The sequence below is a fragment of the Bombus terrestris genome, chromosome 11 (genome assembly GCF_910591885.1).
Source record: "Bombus terrestris chromosome 11, iyBomTerr1.2, whole genome shotgun sequence".
NCBI classification, from domain to species: Eukaryota; Metazoa; Arthropoda; class Insecta; order Hymenoptera; family Apidae; genus Bombus; species Bombus terrestris.
The window spans coordinates 14,501,857-14,525,179 of NC_063279.1; the positions used below are offsets into that span (position 1 = coordinate 14,501,857).

General features: G+C 29.8%; 2 protein-coding genes across 3 annotated transcripts in view; one reads left to right on the forward strand and one right to left on the reverse strand.

The window, feature by feature from the left end:
• The window catches only part of LOC125385983, a 37,778-nt gene extending 15,093 nt beyond the window's left edge, over nt 1-22,685 (forward strand). The window contains exons 15-28 of the mRNA XM_048410273.1: nt 18,970-19,096; nt 19,300-19,400; nt 19,491-19,604; nt 19,686-20,092; nt 20,176-20,439; nt 20,514-20,669; nt 20,788-20,828; nt 20,933-21,116; nt 21,206-21,316; nt 21,389-21,609; nt 21,689-21,853; nt 21,998-22,190; nt 22,264-22,501; nt 22,569-22,685. Coding sequence (XP_048266230.1) covers nt 18,970-19,096; nt 19,300-19,400; nt 19,491-19,604; nt 19,686-20,092; nt 20,176-20,439; nt 20,514-20,669; nt 20,788-20,828; nt 20,933-21,116; nt 21,206-21,316; nt 21,389-21,609; nt 21,689-21,853; nt 21,998-22,190; nt 22,264-22,501; nt 22,569-22,665 — 2,419 coding nt within the window. The 3' untranslated portion in view covers nt 22,666-22,685. The remainder of the gene's footprint in view (nt 1-18,969; nt 19,097-19,299; nt 19,401-19,490; nt 19,605-19,685; nt 20,093-20,175; nt 20,440-20,513; nt 20,670-20,787; nt 20,829-20,932; nt 21,117-21,205; nt 21,317-21,388; nt 21,610-21,688; nt 21,854-21,997; nt 22,191-22,263; nt 22,502-22,568) is intronic.
• Nucleotides 12,859-18,239, reverse strand: LOC125385980 (40S ribosomal protein S6-like). Of its 2 annotated transcripts, none has more exons than XM_048410267.1 (5): nt 18,098-18,239; nt 15,108-15,312; nt 14,897-15,042; nt 13,282-13,482; nt 12,859-13,180 (listed from the first exon to the last, which is right to left on the reverse strand). In XM_048410267.1, the coding sequence occupies exons 1-5, from the start codon at nt 18,101-18,103 to the stop codon at nt 12,983-12,985; spliced, it is 756 nt and encodes a 251-aa protein (XP_048266224.1). In that variant the 5' UTR covers nt 18,104-18,239; the 3' UTR covers nt 12,859-12,982. The 2 variants fall into 2 exon arrangements, with proteins under 2 accessions (XP_048266224.1, XP_048266225.1); XM_048410268.1 differs by lacking the exon at nt 18,098-18,239 and adding an exon at nt 17,805-18,055.
• Nucleotides 22,686-23,323: the final 638 nt, after the last annotated feature.

Here is a 23,323-nt window from a genome sequence, read left to right on the forward strand (position 1 = left end):
ATCCTAATACTATATAACGTTATACGTTATATCTTAATATTGTATTACGTTATACGTTATAACATAATACTATATAACGTTATACGTTATATCGTAATACTATATAGCGCTATAAGTTATATCGTAATACTATATAACGTTATACGTTATATCGTAATGCTATACAGCGTTATACGTTCTATCGCAATATTGTCTAACGTTATACGTTATATCGTAATACTACATATCGTTATACGTTATATCGTAATACTATATAGCCCTATACGTTATATCGTAATACTATATAGCTCTATACGTTATATCGTAATACTATATAGCTCTATACGTTATATCGTAATACTATATAACGTTATACGTTATATCGTAATAATATAGAACGTTATACGTAGTAACTGCATACTACATAACGTTATACGTTATATCGTAATGTGATATAACGTTATACGTTATATTGTAATACTATATAACGTTATACGTTGTAACTGTATACTACATAACGTTATACGTTATATCATAATATTATATAACGTTATACGTTATATCGTAATACTATGTAACGTTATACGTTGTAACGGTATACTACATAACGTTATACGTTATATCGTAATACTATATAGCTCTATACGTTATATCGTAATACTATATAGCTCTATACGTTATATCGTAATACTATATAACGTTATACGTTATATCGTAATAATATAGAACGTTATGCGTAGTAACTGCATACTACATAACGTTATACGTTATATTGTAATACTATATAACGTTATACGTTGTAACGGTATACTACATAACGTTATACGTTGTAACGGTATACTACATAACGTTATACGTTATATCGTAATAGTATATAACGTTATACGTTATATCGTAATAGTATATAACGTTATACGTTCTAACGTAATACTATATAGCATTATAAGTTATATCGTAATAGTATAGCGTTATACGTTATGTCGTAATACTATATAATTTTATACGTTGTAACGGTATACTACATAACGTTTTACGTTTTATTGTAATGGTATATGACGTTATACGTTATATCGCAATGATATATAACGTTCTAAGTTATATCGAAATACTATACAACGTTATACGTTATATCGTAATGTGATATAACGTTATACGTTATATCTTAATACTATGTAATGTTATAAGTTGTAACGGTATACTATATAACGTTATACTTTATATCGTAATACTATACAACGTTATACGTTATATCGTAATACTATATAGCGTTATACGTTATGTGGTAATACTATATAAAGTTATACGTTATATGGTAATACTGTAGAACGTTATACGTTATATCGTAATACTATATACCGTTATACGTTGTAGCGGTATACTGCATAACGTTATACGTTACGTCGTAATACTATATAACGTTATACGTTGTTACGGTATACTACATAACATTATATTTTATATCGTGGTACTATACAACGTTATACGTTATATCGTAATACTATAGAACGTTATACGTTATATCGTAATATTATATAATGTTATTAGTTATATCGTAATGCTATGCAGCGTTATACAATATATCGTAATACTATATAACGTTATACGTTATATCGTAATATTATATAATGTTTTTAGTTATATCGTAATGCTATGCAGCGTTATACAATGTATCGTAATACTATATAATGTTATACGTTGTAACGGTATACTACATAACGTTATACTTTATATTGTAATACTATATAACGTTATACATTCTATCGTAATACTATATAACGTTATACGTTATATCTAAATACTATACAACGTTATACGTTATATCGTAATACTATGTAACGTTATACGTAGTAACTGCATACTACAAAGCGTTACACGTTATATCGTAATACTATATAACGTTATACATTATATCGTAATACTATATAACGTTATACGTTATATCGAAATACTATACAACGTTATACGTTATATCGTAATACTATGTAACGTTATACGTTATGTCGTAACAGTATATAACGTTATACGTTATATCGTAATATTATATAATGTTATTAGTTATATTGTCATGCTATGCAGCGTCATACAATATATCGTAACAGTATATAATGTTATACGTTCTAACGGTATACTACATAACGTTATACTTTATATTGTAATACTATATAACGTTATACATTCTATCGTAATACTATATAACGTTATACGTTATATCTAAATACTATACAACGTTATACGTTATATCGTAATACTATGTAACGTTATACGTAGTAACTGCATACTACAAAGCGTTACACGTTATATCGTAATACTATATAACGTTATACATTATATCGTAATACTATATAACGTTATACGTTATATCGAAATACTATACAACGTTATACGTTATATCGTAATACTATGTAACGTTATACGTTGTAACGGTATACTACATAACGTTATACGTTATATCGTAATGTTATGTAACGTTATACGTTATATCGTAATACTATATAACGTTATACGTTGTAACTGTATACTACATAACGTTATACGTTATATCGTAATATTATATGACGTTATATGTTATATCGTAATACTATATAGCAGTATACGTTATATCGTAATAGTATAGCGTTATACGTTATATCGTAATACTATATAACGTTAAACGTTATATCGTAATGTTATATAACTTTATACGTTGTAACGGATTACTACATAACGTTATACGTTATATCGTAATGTGATATAACGTTATACGTTATATTGTAATAGTATAGCGTTATACGTTCTATCGTAATACTATACAACGTTATACGTTATATCGTAATACTATGTAACGTTATACGTAGTAACTGCATACTACATAACGTTATACATTATATCGTAATACTATATAACGTTCTAAGTTATATCGAAATACTATACAACGTTATACGTTACATCGTAGTACTATAGAACGTTATACGTTATATCGCAATGATATATAACCTTCTAAGTTATATCGAAATACTTTACACCGTTATACGTTATATCGTAATACTATGTAACGTTATACGTAGTAACTGCATACTACAAAACGTTACACGTTATATCGTAATACTATATAGCATTATACGTTATATCGTAATAGTATAGCGTTATACGTTATATCGTAATACTATATAGCAATATACGTTATATCGTAATAGTATAGCGTTATACGTTATGTCGTAGTACTATATAACATTATACGTTATATCGAAATACTATACAACGTTATACGTTATATCGTAATACTATGTAGCGTTATACGTAGTAACTGCATACTACAAAACGTTACACGTTATATCGTAATGTTATATAACGTTATACGTTATATCGTAATACTATGTAACGTTATACGTTGTAACGGTATACTACATAACGTTATACGTTATATCGTAATGTTATTTAACGTTATACGTTATATCGTAATACTATATAGCGTTATACGTTGTACCTGTATACAACATAACGTTATACTTTATATCGGAATATTATATAACGTTATACGTTATATCGTAATGCTATACAGCGTTATACGTTATATCGTAATACTATGTAACGTTATACGTAGTAACTGCATACTACATAACGTTATACGTTATATCGTAATGTTATATAACGTTATACGTTATATCGTAATGTTATATAACGTTATACGTTATATCGTATTACTATGTAACGTTATACGTTGTAACTGCATACTACATAACGGTATACGTTATATCGTAATGTGATATAACGTTATATGTTATATTGTAATACTATATAACGTTGTACGTTTTAACTGTATACTACATAACGTTATACGTTATATCGTAATATTATTTGACGTTATACGTTATATCGTAATACTATACAACGTTATACGTTATATCGTAATACTATGTAACGTTATACGTAGTAACTGCATACTACAAAACGTTACACGTTATATCGTAATGTTATTTAACGTTATACGTTATATCGTAATACTATATAGCGTTATACGTTGTAACGGTATACAACATAACGTTATACTTTATATCGGAATATTATATAACGTTATACGTTATATCGTAATGCTATAGAGCGTTATACGTTGTAACGGTATACAACATAACGTTATACTTTATATCGGAATATTATATAACGTTATACGTTATATCGTAATGCTATACAGCGTTATACGTTATATCGTAATGCTATATAACGTTATACGTTGTATCGGTATACTACATAACGTTATGCTTTATATAGTAATGCTATACAACGTTATGCGTTATATTCTAATACTATACAACGTTATACGTTACATCGTAATACTATAGAACGTTATACGTTTTATCGTAATATTATATAACATTATACGTTATATCGCAATGATATATAACGTTCTAAGTTATATCGAAATACTATACAACGTTATACGTTATATCGTAATACTATATAACGTTATACGTTGTGACTGTATACTACATAACGTGATACGTTATATCGTAATATTTTTTAACGTTATACGTTATATCGTAATACTATACAACGTTATACGTTATATCGTAATACTATATAGCATTATACGTTATATCGTAATAATATAGCGTTATACGTTATGTCGTAATACTATAGCGTTATACGTTATGTCGTAATACTATATAACGTTATACATTATATCGTAATACTATATAACGTTATACGTTATATCTTAATACTATGTAACGTTATACGTTGTAACGGTATACTACATAACGTTATACGTTATACCGTAATGTTATATAACGTTATACGTTATATTGTAATGGTATATGACGTTATACGTTATATCGCAAAGATATATAACGTTCTAAGTTATATCGAAATACTATATGACGTTATACGTTATATCGTAATGTGATATAACGTTATACGTTATATTGTAAAACTATATAACGTTATGCGTTGTAACGGTATACTACATAACGTTATACGTTATATCATAATATTATATAACGTTATACGTTATATCGTAATACTATGTAACGTTATACGTTGTAACGGTATACTACATAACGTTATACGTTATATAGTAATAGTAAGTTACGTTATACGTTATATCGTAATACTATATAACGTTATGCGTTGTAACGTTATACTACATAACGTTATACGTTGTAACGGTATACTACCTAACGTTATACGTTATATAGTAATATTATATAACGTTATATCGTGATATTATAATAACATTATATCGTAATAGTATATAACGCTATACGCTATATCGTAATGCTATACAGCGTTATACGTTATATCGTAATTCTATACAGCGTTATACGTTATATCGTAATAGTATATAACGTTATAAGATGTATCCTAATACTATATAACGTTAATCGTTATTACGTAATAGTATACAACTTTATACGTTATATCATAGTACTATATAACGTCATACGTTATTACGTAATAGTATATATCGCGATACGTTATATGGTAATAATATACAACGTTATACGTGATATGGTAATACTACATAACGCTATACGTTATTACGTAATAGTATATAACGTGATATGTTATTACGTAATAGTTTATAATGTGATACGTTATTACGTAATAGTATATACCGTTATACGTTATATGGCAATAATATACAACGTTATACGTAATATAGTGATACTATATAAATTTATAGGTTATTACGTAATAGTATATAACATTATGCGTTATTACGTAGTAGTATATAACGTGATACGTTATTTCGTAATAGTATATAACGTGATACGTTATTACGTAATAGTATATATCGCTATACGTTATATGGTATTAATATACAACGTTATACGTTATATCGTAATACTATATAGCGTTATACGTTGTAACGGTATACAACATAACGTTATACTTTATATCGGAATATTATATAACGTTATACGTTATATCGTAATGCTATAGAGCGTTATACGTTGTAACGGTATACAACATAACGTTATACTTTATATCGGAATATTATATAACGTTATACGTTATATCGTAATGCTATACAGCGTTATACGTTATATCGTAATGCTATATAACGTTATACGTTGTATCGGTATACTACATAACGTTATGCTTTATATAGTAATGCTATACAACGTTATGCGTTATATTCTAATACTATACAACGTTATACGTTACATCGTAATACTATAGAACGTTATACGTTTTATCGTAATATTATATAACATTATACGTTATATCGCAATGATATATAACGTTCTAAGTTATATCGAAATACTATACAACGTTATACGTTATATCGTTATACTATATAACGTTATACGTTGTGACTGTATACTACATAACGTGATACGTTATATCGTAATATTTTTTAACGTTATACGTTATATCGTAATACTATACAACGTTATACGTTATATCGTAATACTATATAGCATTATACGTTATATCGTAATAATATAGCGTTATACGTTATGTCGTAATACTATAGCGTTATACGTTATGTCGTAATACTATATAACGTTATACATTATATCGTAATACTATATAACGTTATACGTTATATCTTAATACTATGTAACGTTATACGTTGTAACGGTATACTACATAACGTTATACGTTATACCGTAATGTTATATAACGTTATACGTTATATTGTAATGGTATATGACGTTATACGTTATATCGCAAAGATATATAACGTTCTAAGTTATATCGAAATACTATATGACGTTATACGTTATATCGTAATGTGATATAACGTTATACGTTATATTGTAAAACTATATAACGTTATGCGTTGTAACGGTATACTACATAACGTTATACGTTATATCATAATATTATATAACGTTATACGTTATATCGTAATACTATGTAACGTTATGCGTTGTAACGTTATACTACATAACGTTATACGTTGTAACGGTATACTACCTAACGTTATACGTTATATAGTAATATTATATAACGTTATATCGTGATATTATAATAACATTATATCGTAATAGTATATAACGCTATACGCTATATCGTAATGCTATACAGCGTTATACGTTATATCGTAATTCTATACAGCGTTATACGTTATATCGTAATAGTATATAACGTTATAAGATGTATCCTAATACTATATATCGTTAATCGTTATTACGTAATAGTATACAACTTTATACGTTATATCATAGTACTATATAACGTCATACGTTATTACGTAATAGTATATATCGCGATACGTTATATGGTAATAATATACAACGTTATACGTGATATGGTAATACTACATAACGCTATACGTTATTACGTAATAGTATATAACGTGATATGTTATTACGTAATAGTTTATAATGTGATACGTTATTACGTAATAGTATATACCGTTATACGTTATATGGCAATAATATACAACGTTATACGTAATATAGTGATACTATATAAATTTATAGGTTATTACGTAATAGTATATAACATTATGCGTTATTACGTAGTAATATATAACGTGATACGTTATTTCGTAATAGTATATAACGTGATACGTTATTACGTAATAGTATATATCGCTATACGTTATATGGTATTAATATACAACGTTATACGTTATGTCGTAATACTATATAACGTTATACGTTGTAACCGTATACTACGTAACGTTATACTTTATATAGTGGTACTATATAACGTTATGCGTTATATCCTAATACTATACAACGTTATACGTTATATCGTAATACTATTTAGCATTATACGTTATATCGTAATAGTTTAGCGTTATACGTTATGTCGTAATACTATACAACGTTATACGTTATATCGTAATACTATATAGCATTATACGTTATATCGTAATACTATATAGCATTATACGTTATATCCTAATAGTATAGCGTTATACGTTATGTCGTAATAGTATATAACGTTATACGTTATATCGCAATGATATATAACGTTATACGTTATATCTTAATACTATGTAACGTTATACGTTGTAACGGTATACTACATAACGTTATACGTTATATCGTAATGTTATATAACGTTATACGTTATATCGTAATACTATGTAACGTTATACGTTATGTCGTAATAGTATATAACGTTATACGTTATATCGTAATACTGTATAACGTTATACTTTATGTCGTAATACTATACAACGTTATACGTTATATCGAAATACTATACAACGTTATACGTTATATCGTAATACTATGTAACGTTATACGTATTAACTGCATACTACATAGCGTTATACGTTATGTCGTAATAGTATATAACGTTATACTTTATATTGTAATAGTATATAACGTTATAAGTTATATCCTAATACTATATAACGTTATACGTTTAATCGTAATATTATATAATGTTATACGTTGTAACGGTATACTACATAACGTTATACGTTATATCGTAATCATATATAACGTTATACGTTATATCGTAATCATATATAACGTTATACGTTATATCGTAATACTATGTAACGTTATAGGTTGTAACGGTATACTACATAACGTTATACGTTATATCGTAATACTATATAGCATTATACGTTATATCGTAATAGTATAGCGTTATACGTTACGCCGTAATACTATATAACGTTATGCGGTGTAACTGTATTCTACATAACGTTATACGTTATATAGTAATGTGATATAACGTTATACGTTATATTGTAATACTATATATCGTTATACGTTGTAACTGTATACTACATAACGTTATACGTTATATCGTAATATTATTTAACGTTATACGTTATATCGTAATACTATATAACGTTATACGTTATATCGTAATACTATATAACGTTATACGTTATATCGTAATAATATAGAACTTTATACGTTATATCGTAATACTATGTAACGTTATGCGTTATATCGTAATGTGATATAACGTTACACGTTATATTGTAATACTATATAACGTTATACGTTGTAACTGTATACCACATAACGTTATACTATATATCGTAATACTATACAACGTTCTACGTTATATCTTAATGCTATACAACGTTATACGTTACATCGTAATACTATAGAACGTTATACATAATATGGAAATATTATATAACGGCATACCTTATAACATAATGCTATATAACGTTATATGTTACGTCGTAATACTATATAGCGTTATACGTTATATCGTAATAGTATATAACGTTATACGTTATATCGTAATACTACAGAACGTTATACGTTATACCGTAATGTTATATAACGTTATACGTTATATTGTAATGGTATATGACGTTATACGTTATATCGCAATGATATATAACGTTCTAAGTTATATCGAAATACTATACAACGTTATACGTTATATCGTAATGTGATATAACGTTATACGTTATATTGTAATACTATATAACGTTATACGTTGTAACGGTATACTACATAACGTTATACGTTATATAGTAATAGTATATTACGTTATACGTTATATCGTAATACTATATAACGTTATGCGTTGTAACGTTATACTACATAACGTTATACGTTGTAACGGTATACTACATAACGTTATACGTTATATAGTAATATTATATAACGTTATATCGTAATATTATAATAACATTATATCGTAATAGTATATAACGCTATACGCTATATCGTAATGCTATACAGCGTTGTACGTTATATCGTAATACTATATAACATTATACGTTATATCGTAATGCTATACAGCGTTATACTTTATATCGTAATAGTATATAACGTTATAAGATGTATCCTAATACTATATAACGTTAAACGTTATTACGTAATAGTATACAACTTTATACGTTATATGATAGTACTATATAACGTCATACGTTATTACGTACTAGTATATATCGCGATACGTTATATGGTAATAATATACAACGTTATACGTGATATGGTAATACTACATAACGCTATACGTTATTACGTAATAGTATATAACGTTATGTGTTATTACGTAATAGTATATAACGTTATACGTTATTACGTAATAGTATATCGTTATGCGTTATTACGCAATAGTATATAACGTTATACGTTATCACGTAATAGTTTATAACGTGATACGTTATTACGTAATATTATATATCGTTATACGTTATATGGTAGTAATACACAACGTTATACGTTATGTGGCAATACCATATAACGTTATACGTTATTACGTAATATTATATATCGTTATACGTTATATGGTAATGATACACAACGTTATACGTTATGTGGCAATACCGTATAACGTTATACGTTATTACGTAATAGGATATACCGTTATACGTTATATGGTAATAATATACAACGTTATACGTGATATAGTGATACTATATAACGTTATACGTTATTACGTAATAGTATATAACGTGATACGTTATTACGTAACAGTATACAACGTTATACGTGATATGGTAATACTATATAACGTTATACGCTATTACGTAACAGTATACAACGTTATACGTTATATGGTAATACTATATAACGTGATACGTTATTACGTAACAGTATACAACGTTATACGTTATATGATAGTACTATATAACGTCATACGTTATTACGTAATATTATATATCGTTATACGTTATATGGTAATAATACACAACGTTATACGTTATGTGGCAATACCATATAACGTTATACGTTATTACGTAATATTATATATCGTTATACGTTATATGGTAATAATACACAACGTTATACGTTATGTGGCAATACCATATAACGTTATACGTTATTACGTAATAGGATATACCGTTTTACGTTATATGGTAATAATATACAACGTTATACGTGATATAGTGATACTATATAACGTTATACGCTATTACGTAACAGTATACAACGTTATACGTTATATGGTAATACTATATAACGTGATACGTTATTACGTAACAGTATACAACGTTATACGTTATATGATAGTACTATATAACGTCATACGTTATTACGTAATATTATATATCGTTATACGTTATATGGTAATAATACACAACGTTATACGTTATGTGGCAATACCATATAACGTTATACGTTATTACGTAATAGTATATAACGTTATACGTTTTTACGTAATAGTATATAACGTGATACGTTATTACGAAACAGTATACAACGTTATACGTGATATGGTAATACTATATAACGTTATACGCTATTACGTAACAGTATACAACGTTATACGTGATATGGTAATACTATATAACGTGATACGTTATTACGTAACAGTATACAACTTTATACGTTATATGATTGTACTATATAACGTCATACGTTATTATTATTACGAAAAAGCTGAAACGAGCACAACGAACGGCCCTGTGCATAACAACGACGGCATACCGTACCGTCTCCCACGCGGCACTTTGCGTGTTGACCGGGAATCTCCCGATTTACGTAAAGATAAAGATGCTCGGAGAGACCTACGAAAGGAACAAGATCCATGAGTCTAGGATTGGCGCTGATGACGGCTGCAAGCTGAAGGAGGAACTGGAGGCGATTCGCAAGAAGGCCCAAGAGGAGTGGCAGAAGGAATGGAACAGCTACAAAAAGGAGAATGTCACGAAGAAATTAATACCGAGTGCGCTGCTATTTACCAAAAAGAAGATGGACATCGATCACCACACCATGCAGCTTCTAACCGGGCATGGAAGCTTCGGTGTCTATAGGAAGAGGATTGGCAAGGACAGCGACAGCAACTGTCTCGACTGTGGAGACCCTAACGACGATGCAGAGCACGCCCTCTTCGCGTGCCCGAAGTGAAAGGACAGAACGATCGAGCTGGAGAACGCTCTTGGCGAGAAGATAGGCGTGGACAATCTGATCGCCACGGTGACCGCCAAGAACGAGAGCTGGAATAAATTCAGGCAATTCTGCAAGACCGTCATGTGTCACAGGAGGGTGACAGCGAGGGCCTGGGAAGAGGCAAGGAGGAGAACGAGTGAAACAACAACTACGCGGAGCAATGAAGGCAAGAATACAAAAGAACGAAAAACCGCAGAAGGAGATCAGCCCAGTATCCTGAACTGGCTGAGAAGATGACATGAGCAGTAACTGCCCGAAGAGGTAGATACAACGGGGCACGAAAGGACAACCCTGATGACTGCCGACAGGTTTTACCGGGGTTGTCTGCCCTCAAAGCGGAGGAAGAAGGAGGAGGGGTTTTTAGTGGGTATGGCAACGACATCCGACCGACTCCCACATAACCCAGTGACGCGGGTTACGGGGCATGCGTAATAGCATTTTCCCCTCCTCACGCAAAAAAAAAAAAGAGTGATGTAGCCATCGCAAAGTTCATGGGCATCACCACTAGCACGTCATACTAAAGAGAGGAACAGAGTCCTACGACCGTACACGGAACGCCCTGCACCGTACCGAGAGGTATCCATGACCATATCGAAGACATCGCACAACATCTGCAAGGATAGGACAACAATCGGCTGACGCTTTACCACGTTAAGATCTATAATGTTATCTCTGGTAAGGGGGTATTGTAGCGGCACTCGACAACAAATACCGCTACTCGACACTAACTAAGCAACCAACTCTAGGTTTCGAACGTTCGGGACCCGGGTTCGATTCCCGGCGCCCGTGATCCTATTTTTCTTCCACGCATCAAAATGGAAGAATAATTAGCAGTATCCCAGCAGCGACATCTACAGCCGGCAATTACTACTATCACGGACAACATATACCACCTCTACAATACTAATTAAGAATAATATTAAAATAACCATTGATGTTGATGATGAACTCTATAATTCCACCTTAATCATTTCAGAAACTTTAAAAATTACTAATTGCTTAAAATGATAAGCTTCTACCTTACGTATATGCTGTATAAATTTAGACGAGTATAATAGTGTATATATGAACATTACGAATATGGAACATGTAAGTGATATTACAAAAAGACAAGATATTACAAAAAAAATATAAATATTTATTAGGCTTATATACAGCTAATATTTAATAGGTTTATATACAACATATTTGTACACAATTTGTTAGTTTCATATTGTATTGGACGGTATCATTGCAGTCTTTTACTTTTGAATGGCGGGTGCAGACTGACTGCCCGATTTGGAATCTCGTATAGAAGCACTACGTCTTCGCTTTAGTTCTTCTTGATGTCTATTCTTAGCTTCCTTTTGCCGTTGTGCTAACAGCTTCGCATATTCTGCTGCTTGTTGCTTGCGAGCCAAGCAACGCTTCGTCTTTAGAGCCAGTCTATGCCTCTTTCTCTATATAAACATATTTTTATTTTACTATAAACTCCATACTTTTGGAAAATTTTAACTGAAACAAAACAACAATATAAATATAGATACATATATGTACAAACCTGGAGTGTAAGTGGGGTAATAAGACGTTGAATTTTAGGGGCTTTCGACCGCTGTGGTTTGCCCTCTTTTTGAATTGGTCGTTTCACAACGAATCGACGGACATCATCTTCCTTCGATAAGTTAAATAGTTTGCGAATTTTGCTCGCTCTCTTGGGTCCTAAACGGCGTGGGACTTCCCTGTCAGTTAAATCCGGGATATCCTGTAAGAATTTAATCAACTTATACATTAAATGCTTCTTAGCATTAAAAATGTTCTTTAACACGTTCACGTGGGCGTTGCTATTTGTATTTCTCGCCGTGGGGCAGCACTCGTATGGATTATTATTTGAAGGCCACATGCAATTCATAGATAGCTATTATACGAGTGTGCCCTTGGTTGAAGAAAAAAACTTTGGCAGAAAAAAACATTTATTTGTGGTACTGTAAAAATAAACAAAAAATGTTTACCGCCACAAACGATACAAAAACAAAAACGGGGCCACATTGTGAGTTTTGAAAATCGTAGCAGAGTTAAATTTTTTAAATGGATTGACAAAAGACCAGTTTATATGTTTACTACTTCCAAGAATCACATGTGTACAATTATTCAAGGAAAAAATGATGAAGTAAAGTCTGATATTTTTTTATAACGATGCAAAAAGGGGTGATGACTTATCCTATCAAATGACATCGTACTGTAGTTATTTACGGAAAACCGTTAAATGGTACAAAAAAATTATTATACAATTAATATGAGGGACTTGACTCATAATTCCGTGGTACATATATCAAAGATAATGTAATAAAGATATTAATATTTTGCAATTTAGAGAAAAAATTATTGTTCATCTTTGACCAATAATCACCACATTGCAGAAATGGCTATTGAAAAGCAAATACCTTCACAAAATGTTCACATTTTCTCCATTCACATAAAGGATCTGTAAGAAAGTCAAGAAAAAGAAGTAAGGAACGTTATAAATGCTTATATAAAAAAAATTAGAGATTATGCCATGAAAAAAAACTAAAAAAATTACGATATACTGCAATCATTGTGAGAGCCAGCCAGCACTTTGTTTCAAGTGCGTTTAAAAATTGCAAATAGAAATAAATAAACAATTAAGGTAAGGTAATTATAATATTGAATTGCTGTGTTTACTATCGAATTTTTGTTTTGTATGTTTATAATATTGAGATGAAATAAAATAAATCCTACTTCTTTTTCATTTAATAGACGTCAAATTTCCATTTAAATTTTCAAATATTTCAAATGGCGATTTTTTCTAGTTACTAAACGAACTACATTTTTGATGGTACGCACCATCTGATAGAACATTCAAGTGTGAGTCAAGTGTACGCTGCCTGATGCGAGACTCAAGCGCGAGCCACCGGTGATACGCGCCGGCGTGAACGTGTTAATAACTTAACTCACTGATCATTACATCCACAGATATGTTGACTTTTAGTGTATCGCTTGTACACTGAGAAAAAGTGTAAATTACATAACACAGTCTCCCAAATCAAAACACTATAGTTAATCTTCCATGTTTACGATAGTATCATAAGATAATAAGACAATTCTAAGATACACCCTGAAACATGGATAATAGATAGAAAGTACAGTCAAATTAATACCTTTTCTCCTTTTTTGACAATGACGAGAGCGAGTACTGAAAGGTTGGAATCGACTATGCATCCATGGACAGATTTACGTTTACGCTCACCATCACGTCTAGGTCTGTAGCATGAATGTCCTTTTGAGAGCAATAAACGTACGCGCCCTAGTTACAGGAATTTTTAAAAAATTAAAATCAAACGAAATTAGAATAAAAAATGCTTGTGTTACCATTAGTCAGAACGCCCTGTTTCATAGGAAATCCTTGTTTATCATTGCCGCCGGAGATACGAACGACATATCCCTTCCATTCGTTACCGAGAGCATCAGCCTCTACTTCTGCGCCCATACGCTTTTCATAAAAAATTCTCAGCTTATGTTCATCGGAGATTTCAAACAGTTTTTGACATCCTGTTGCAGGATACGATACGTTCAACTAAAAAACACAAATATTATACAGCATATGCAAAGATTTATCAGCTTTTGCCAGTTTATTTAATGTACGTAATCAAACAAAAATGTTATATATACATAGCCATATAAAGCTTTATTAAAAAGTTAAAACAAAAATTCAAAATACAAGGGGACTAGTAAGAAACTCGTTATCACTATGCTATAAAATAACAGTAGATACAGCACCTTGTAATAAGGCTTCAATTGATTTATACTTATGAAGCATTTTTTGCTTGATAATAGCCATAAAATATATTCACAAAGGTCGGCTGTTTATACTTGTAGAGTGAAATATAGGTTAAACGTCTAAGACATTTTAATGAGGTTATGCTTACTTTCGTAGTATAATAATGAAAATTGTAAATCTTAATGCTCTATATGAAGAAAATTTAGCCTCTTGCCTTATGATTTAAGTTCCAATAGTGTGTGCCATAAACAACAAGATCAGTCACATGTCAAACCAATTTATGATTTGGCTGAGTGTTCGTGTCTTTTTGTAAATGCATGTGTACAGGCACAATTAATTTTACTTTGCAGGATGTTTGATAAATAAATACTACCAACTGATCATTGAACAAGTAAGATTTATTATCTTGAAGTCAATAATAAATCTAATAAATCAATAACATTTTTATTACAATTTCTAAAAAAACATATTTTAAATTATGAACGTCTTGAAAAAATTTACAAAAATTTAATAATCTTCAATCGTGTGATATCTTTCAAAGCGTATTGGTACATGTAATGCAACTTTACATCTTTTGCACTCCCACGTTGTTTCACTACGTTTTTTATGTTTTGTGCATGCTTTACAAGCTCTTGGTGGCTTTGATTTCGATGGTGTTGGATCTATATGCTTGGGGAAATGACCCCAATGTTTTCCATGCAGTTTCTTTGGTAAATCTCCATTCGATAATCGTCCTTTTCGTATATATTCTGGTAATGGTACATTTTTTAATAATGATTGGGCTATTTCAATTCTATATTCAGCATAAGTCTGTTTTTTGTGAGTATTTATTTTGTTGAATAAAATGTACGAGTTAAACAGAGCAATATCAAAGCGGTAAAAGAAAACTTTTCGGTATCCTTTCATACAATTCCTCGTCACAGGGAAGCATGCTAGCATTCGGTCTTGCCGGTCAATTCCTATCATTCTGCTATTTTGTGTTTTGAAGAAAGAATATAAATGTCTCGTATATCCTTCCATTTTAATGCCATTATTCCATTGCAGCTTCTCATTATATATTCACCCTTTTTTAATTTTACTTTATAAAAATCTTTTGGCATATTATTTCTGTTCCAGTGCACTGTTCCAACAACATTAGTTTTATTGTTAATTAAAGTTTTAAACAGTTTTGGAGAACAATTGTTTAAATATAAAGTATGTCCTTTATGTAATATTGACTGTGATAGCTCTTTGACAACACTTTCAAATGCACTGTTACCAGAATTTATTTTATCACTACCAGTGTATATTTTAAGGTCATAGCAATAACCTGATTTTGACTCACATAATTTATAAAATTTTATACCAAATCTTACCCCTTCTGATGGATTAAATTGTTTATAGGATAAGCGTCCCTTATATTTCATCAATGATTCATTGATAGTAATGTTCTCTTGCATTGTATATACTTCTTTAAATCTTTGATTCAAAAAGTTTATCACAGGTTTTATTTTACATAATTTATCTGTATTGTTAGCCAAATTGTTATCTGCAAAATGCAAACATTTAGTTATTTGCAGAAATCTTTTGAACGGCATTGTTTTTCAGAAAATTGGAGTTTTTATAACTGCTTTCTTAGACCAATTCATTTGAATTGTTGGTTTTTTAACTTCAGCCATTATTGTACATAGTGCAAAATATATTTTGATTTCACCACAGTCTATAGGAAACCAAGTTTTATCTATTTTTAGTCTTTTATTTTCATTGTTCATTATTTGGTTTGCGTATCGATTCGTCTCCATGACAATATTTTCCCAAAATATATTATCAAATATTATATTAAAAAAGTCTAATTCTTTTTTGTTTTCACCTAACTGACTCAAAATTGCCACTTTTATGCCAGGAATTTCTGTATAATTCCAGATTTTTGGATCATTAGTTTCTTCTTTCCAAATCCATAGCTCTGATTGTTGATGATTACTGTGGTCTTCATCGTCGGTATCATCTTCAATAATCAGTCGCTTACAACGTTTTCGTACAGGAAGTGAAATATCACTACTGTCACTATCATTATTTAAAATATCTATCAAATCACTTTTTGCAATGTTAGCTGAATTTACAATGTTCCCAACAACGCTTAATATTCTTTTTGAAGTCATTTTTGAGAATAAATTTCTAATATTTTTCAAGAAAATATATTTGCATATCCGAATGCGGCCAAGAAAATTAGTAAGTATTTGTCGCGTGTAGCCCCAAGAACGTACCACGTCTTTCACACGTATTATTTACTTTTGGTCCGAATGACTTACCATGTCTCTCACACGTGTTATTTATATTTGGCCCGATCGACGTACCATATCTCTCGCACGATATTGTAGGATAAGGGGTTAAGTATTCTACATTTGGATATGACTTGCTTCATGCTACTTATGCCGAAGATAAATGAAATAAGTCTTATTTTAACATTGGTTAGGTATACAGATAAACGAATGTTTCATAAATTATATATATCTAAAATTACTTATAGCATTTCAATATATAAATTTTTATAGTAACTGTTTGTAATATTTGTTAGATTTTGAAATTATTATTGGATACGTACCTTCATTGTGAGAAGTATCAAGCAATGCAGCGAGCTATAAACAGAAAGACCGTATATCGCACAAGCGGACACTGAATGCGTAGTAGAGTGCGTGCACCGGATATCCGGTTTAAGTCCAATGAAATTTTAAAGCGAAAATAGCAATAAACAAACTCCTTATAAATCTGTAAACAAATCATATTGATACTTATGTTTTCATAGAAATTATAGCTTAAATTTTTAGTAGTAAATTAATTCATCAACGAATTACATTTCTCTGACAAACAGATGTGAAGAAAATTAATAACATTTCTTTCAAATATTTCAAATCACTAATGTATATGTACATATTTTATTATATAGAAAATATATAAACGCAAGAAGAAACATTATTGTTTCTTTATCTTTAAAAGATAAGTAAATATTGAAACATATTCTATCAACAGTATTATTTATACTGTTGTCTATTAGAAAGAACTAGTTTTTAGTTCTGGGATAGCTCTTTGGAAATATTAGAATTTTTGCTTAAATACATGAGTAAATAACATTATCATAATAGGTTGATCATACCTTATACGATATATGAATAATGGATAAATAAATCTAGACTAGAATCGCGTTTTACGAGTAATAAGGTGGTTTACACTATAACAATAACTGTCATTTTGTAGAAAGAGACGAAAGCAGGAGGGGGGCAGCGTTCTGAAATGCCGACTTGCGGGCGTGTGTGACATTTTGATGTAGAGTGTCTTTGATGATTTTCGTCATGTATTGATTTAATACATAGATATTTCCGAAAAAAGTTAAGTTTAGTCGATCTTTTCAGAGGAAAACAAATAACAATGAGCTATTTGAATTTAATGTAAAACATTGAATATATTAATTTTTTGTAGGAAGATGGATGTCGCAGTGATAGAAGTCCTTCAACAAGCGGGTAGTCAGGATCCCACTATTTTGAAACCAGCTGAACAAACTCTAAAACAATGGGAAACTGAAAGGGGATTCTACACTGCGTTATATGTAAGTTGCATGAATAAATGTAAAATAAATTTGATTAGATTGTAAGGAGGTAAAAATTTATTCCTGATCATTTTTATTTTAACTAGCATATATAAGCATATACTATTTGCTTATGTACGTAAGATTATTTTAGGTTATTTATTTTCATTACTAACGAAAGTCTAATTATTATATTGTGAGTAAAATATTAATAATTATTTCAGAATGTGTTTTCTAATCATTCCTTGAGTATCAATATTAGATGGATGGCTATTTTATGTTTCAAAAATGGTGTTGATAAATATTGGAGAAAAAATGCTCCAAAGTAAGTATTCTTTAACGCAATCAAATTTGGCTAATAGTATTAACATCTTAATGTAAATTAATTAATAAATAACATGCATTATTACTACAGTGGAATTGCAGATGACGAAAAGGAATTTCTTAGACAACGTTTAATAGTAAACTTTGAAGAACCTGTAAATCAGTTAGCTATCCAATTGGCAGCTCTCATTGCTAAAATTGCAAGGTAATTGATATTGATTAAATAATTTGCGTTTATTTTTCTCTCTGATTCATAAAATAAGTTAAACGAAATAATGTTGTGCAGATATGATTGGCCTAGAGAATGGCGCTCATTAATTCCAACCTTATTGGATGTTATAAGAGGACAAAATCCTTTGGCCCAGCATCGGGCACTGTTAATATTACATCATGTTGTTAAGTGTTTAGCCTCTAAACGTTTAGTTCCTGACAGACGACTCTTCCAAGAATTAACCAGTAGTGTGTTCAGTTTTATTCTGAATGTGTGGAATACTTACACAGAATCTTTTCTTATAATGGCATCAAATGGGGCAGACACAAATCAGATACAGGAAGCTTTGGAAAAAGCGTTACTTCTATTGAGAATTCTTAGAACACTTATTGTAAATGGGTTTAATAAACCTTCAGAATCCCATGATGCTATGTCATTCTTGGAAATTGTTTTTGAACGTGCAAGAACTTGTCTTGAATGTCGTTAGTATATTTCTCCTCTGATACTACCCTTAATATCAGTTATATATTTGTCTCTCTTAATAATGATTTTTATATAATTCTAGGAAAGACATTAATTTCAAGAGGTATACAGATGGAAGTATGCGATAAATTTATAATTCATTTAACTAAAGTATTAATAGGAGTATTAGAAATGCATCCATTTTGCTATGTAGAACTAATACCAACATCATTAGAATTTTCTGTTTTTTATTGTTTCACTGAAGCTGGTCAAGCCCTAGCTTTTGAAAGATTTGTTATACAGTGTTTAAATTTAATGAAAGGCATTTTATTATCTACATACTATAAACCAGCTAAAGTTCTCAAAGGTATATATGATGGATAATGGTATTTTGTAAATTTATGGGTGTGATTTATTAAGCTTGAAAATTTGTTAATACAGATACGAAAAATCCTTTAACGTTGAGAGCAAATCAATTGAGACAAGAATTTTTCACACCTGAAACATTAGCAGAAATTTGTTCAAGGCTGGTAACACATTATTTTCTTTTAACACCTGCTGAATTGGAATTATGGGATACAGATCCAGAAAGTTTTGGTAAATATTTGTATACATACATACATATATATATATATTATGTATATATATAAACATTGTACGTACATATATATATGTATGTAGAATGTTTTATATTTCTTATTTATACTGTTTTCAGTTGTCGATGATGGCGGTGAATCATGGAAATATAGCTTAAGGGTAAATATTTTATAGCCAACTATTTACAAATATTTATAAATGTATTATAATTGTAAAATTATACATTTTTATTTACTTTATAATTAATATTTTATTTTCTTTAGCCTTGTACGGAGTGTCTGTTTGTAGTAATTTTCCATCATTTTGGAGAAGTTCTTGTACCAGTTTTAGTTGAATTAATGCAAAGACATCATCAACCAGTTGACCCGAATAATTTGCATGCTATTCTAGTAAAAGATGCAGTATATAATGCAGTTGGTTTGGCTGCATTTGATTTATACGATGAGGTAAGAACAAAATATCACAAAAAAATCAGTGTAAATAGTCAGTCATCCAGTTTATCACGCTTCTATTTACTATTTACTCTATAAATTTACTAAATTTTGATCAATGGTTTTCAACTACCTTAAAAGAAGAGTTGAAAATTCGAAGTAACAATTATAGAATTATTAGAAGACGAGTATGTTGGCTTATTGGGCGCTGGACAAGTAAGTAAAGTGCAGCTTTTTAAACAAGTAAGATTTATTATGTAATAATCTTGTATTGTAATAAAATTGCAGCTGTTAAGTTAAGTACAGAGTTAAGACCAGAATTATACAAACTTATGGTTGAAGTTTTGAGTCCTGAAGAAGATCTGGGTGTTCGCTTAGCAGCAAGCGATGCTTTAAAACTTGCGATAGATGATTTTCAATTTAATCCGGAAGAATTCTCGCCATATTTAGAACCAGCATTCTCTTTATTATTTTCGCTCCTAAAAGAAGTAAAAGAATGTGATACCAAGGTATGTATGTATATACTGTTATATGTTACTTTTAAAATATTGTTGTAGTTCGCAAAAACATATTTTAAATAATTTTCAGATGTATGTGTTATACGTGTTATCATTTATGATTGAACGTGCTGGTAGTGAAATAAACCCACTTGTTGGAGCCCTCAGTTCATATTTGCCAGCACTTTGGCAAGAATGTGAAGAACATAATATGCTAAGATGTGCTATAATTTCAACACTTGTACATCTGGAAAAGGTACATATTTTTTATATTGTTTAATGAATTAAACTATATTAATATAAATCAAATTATTAATTTTGATATTGATAAATCAAATATATAACTCAATGATTTTATTAAAAATTTTAAATAATAGATAATATTTGAATTATTTTTTAGGCTTTAGGTTCTGAAAGCGTCCTTATAGAACCACTAGTAGTAGGTGTTATTGCATTAAGTTGTGACGTCAATCAAAATTGTCACGTTTATTTGTTAGAAGATGGCTTGCGATTACGGTTAGCTTTACTGCAAAATGCAGCTGCGCCAACATTGGCTATAACGGAACTGACTAAAAATTTGCCTGCTGTATTAGGTTAGTAAATAATTCTATTTGACTATGATTCTTATAAACATGCAGAAAATTTGATGATCTTTATATTTTTCAGAAAAATCATTTGAACATTTAAAATTATGTTTGTATATAGTTCAAGCATATGTAATATTAAGTCCCCAAGAATTTTTAAGTCAAAGAGGAGCGATTATAATCGAAACACTTAGGCCACTTTTAGGAGATTTGAACTCGGAAGGAGTTGTAATGATAATGACAGTGTTTGAAATGTGTTTATGTGCTTCACCTCGGCAAAGTGCAAAACTTATTAAACCTGTTTTGATAACTATATTTGAGTGAGTATTGTTGCTTCAGTATGTTATAACAAGTTATGCACATTAATATTTCTTTGAATTTTGATAGAAATATGTATAAGGAAGAAGAAGTTACGATGACAATGACTATGTATTTATCTATCGTGGCAACAGAACGTTATACGTTATGTCGTAACAGTATATAACGTTATACGTTATATCGTAATACTATATAGCTCTATACGTTATATCTTAATACTATATAGCTCTATACGTTATATCGTAATACTATATAACGTTATACGTTGTAACTGTATACTACATAACGTTATACGTTATATCGTAATATTATTTAACGTTATACGTTATATCGTAATACTATATAACGTTATACGTTATGTTGTAATACTACAGAACGTTATACGTTATATCGTAATAGTATATAACGTTATACGTTATATAGTAATACTATATAACGTTGAACGTTATATCGTAATATTATATAATGTTATACGTTATATCGCAATACTATATAACGTAATACGTTCTAACGGTATACTACATAACGTTATACTTTATATTGTAATAGTATATAACGCTATACGCTATATCGTAATGCTATACAGCGTTATACGTATTACCGTAATACTATATAACGTTATACGTTATCTCTTAATATTGTATAACGCTATACGTTATAACATAATACTATATAACGTTATACGTTATATCGTAATACTATATAGCGCTATACGTTATATCGTAACAGTACATAACGTTATACGTTATATAGAAGTACTATACAACGTTATACGTTATATCGTAATTCTATACAGCGTTATACGTTCTATCGTAATATTGTCT

Bases quoted from the DNA above. Each gene is read 5' to 3' on its own strand.
- LOC125385980 (XM_048410267.1), bottom strand. The intron at 15,043-15,107 runs GTAACACAAGCA...TCCTGTAACTAG, and splicing joins ACAGGGCGTTCTGACTAATG to GGCGCGTACGTTTATTGCTC. The intron at 13,483-14,896 runs GTATTAATTTGA...AAATTCTTACAG, and splicing joins TTGTCAAAAAAGGAGAAAAG to GATATCCCGGATTTAACTGA.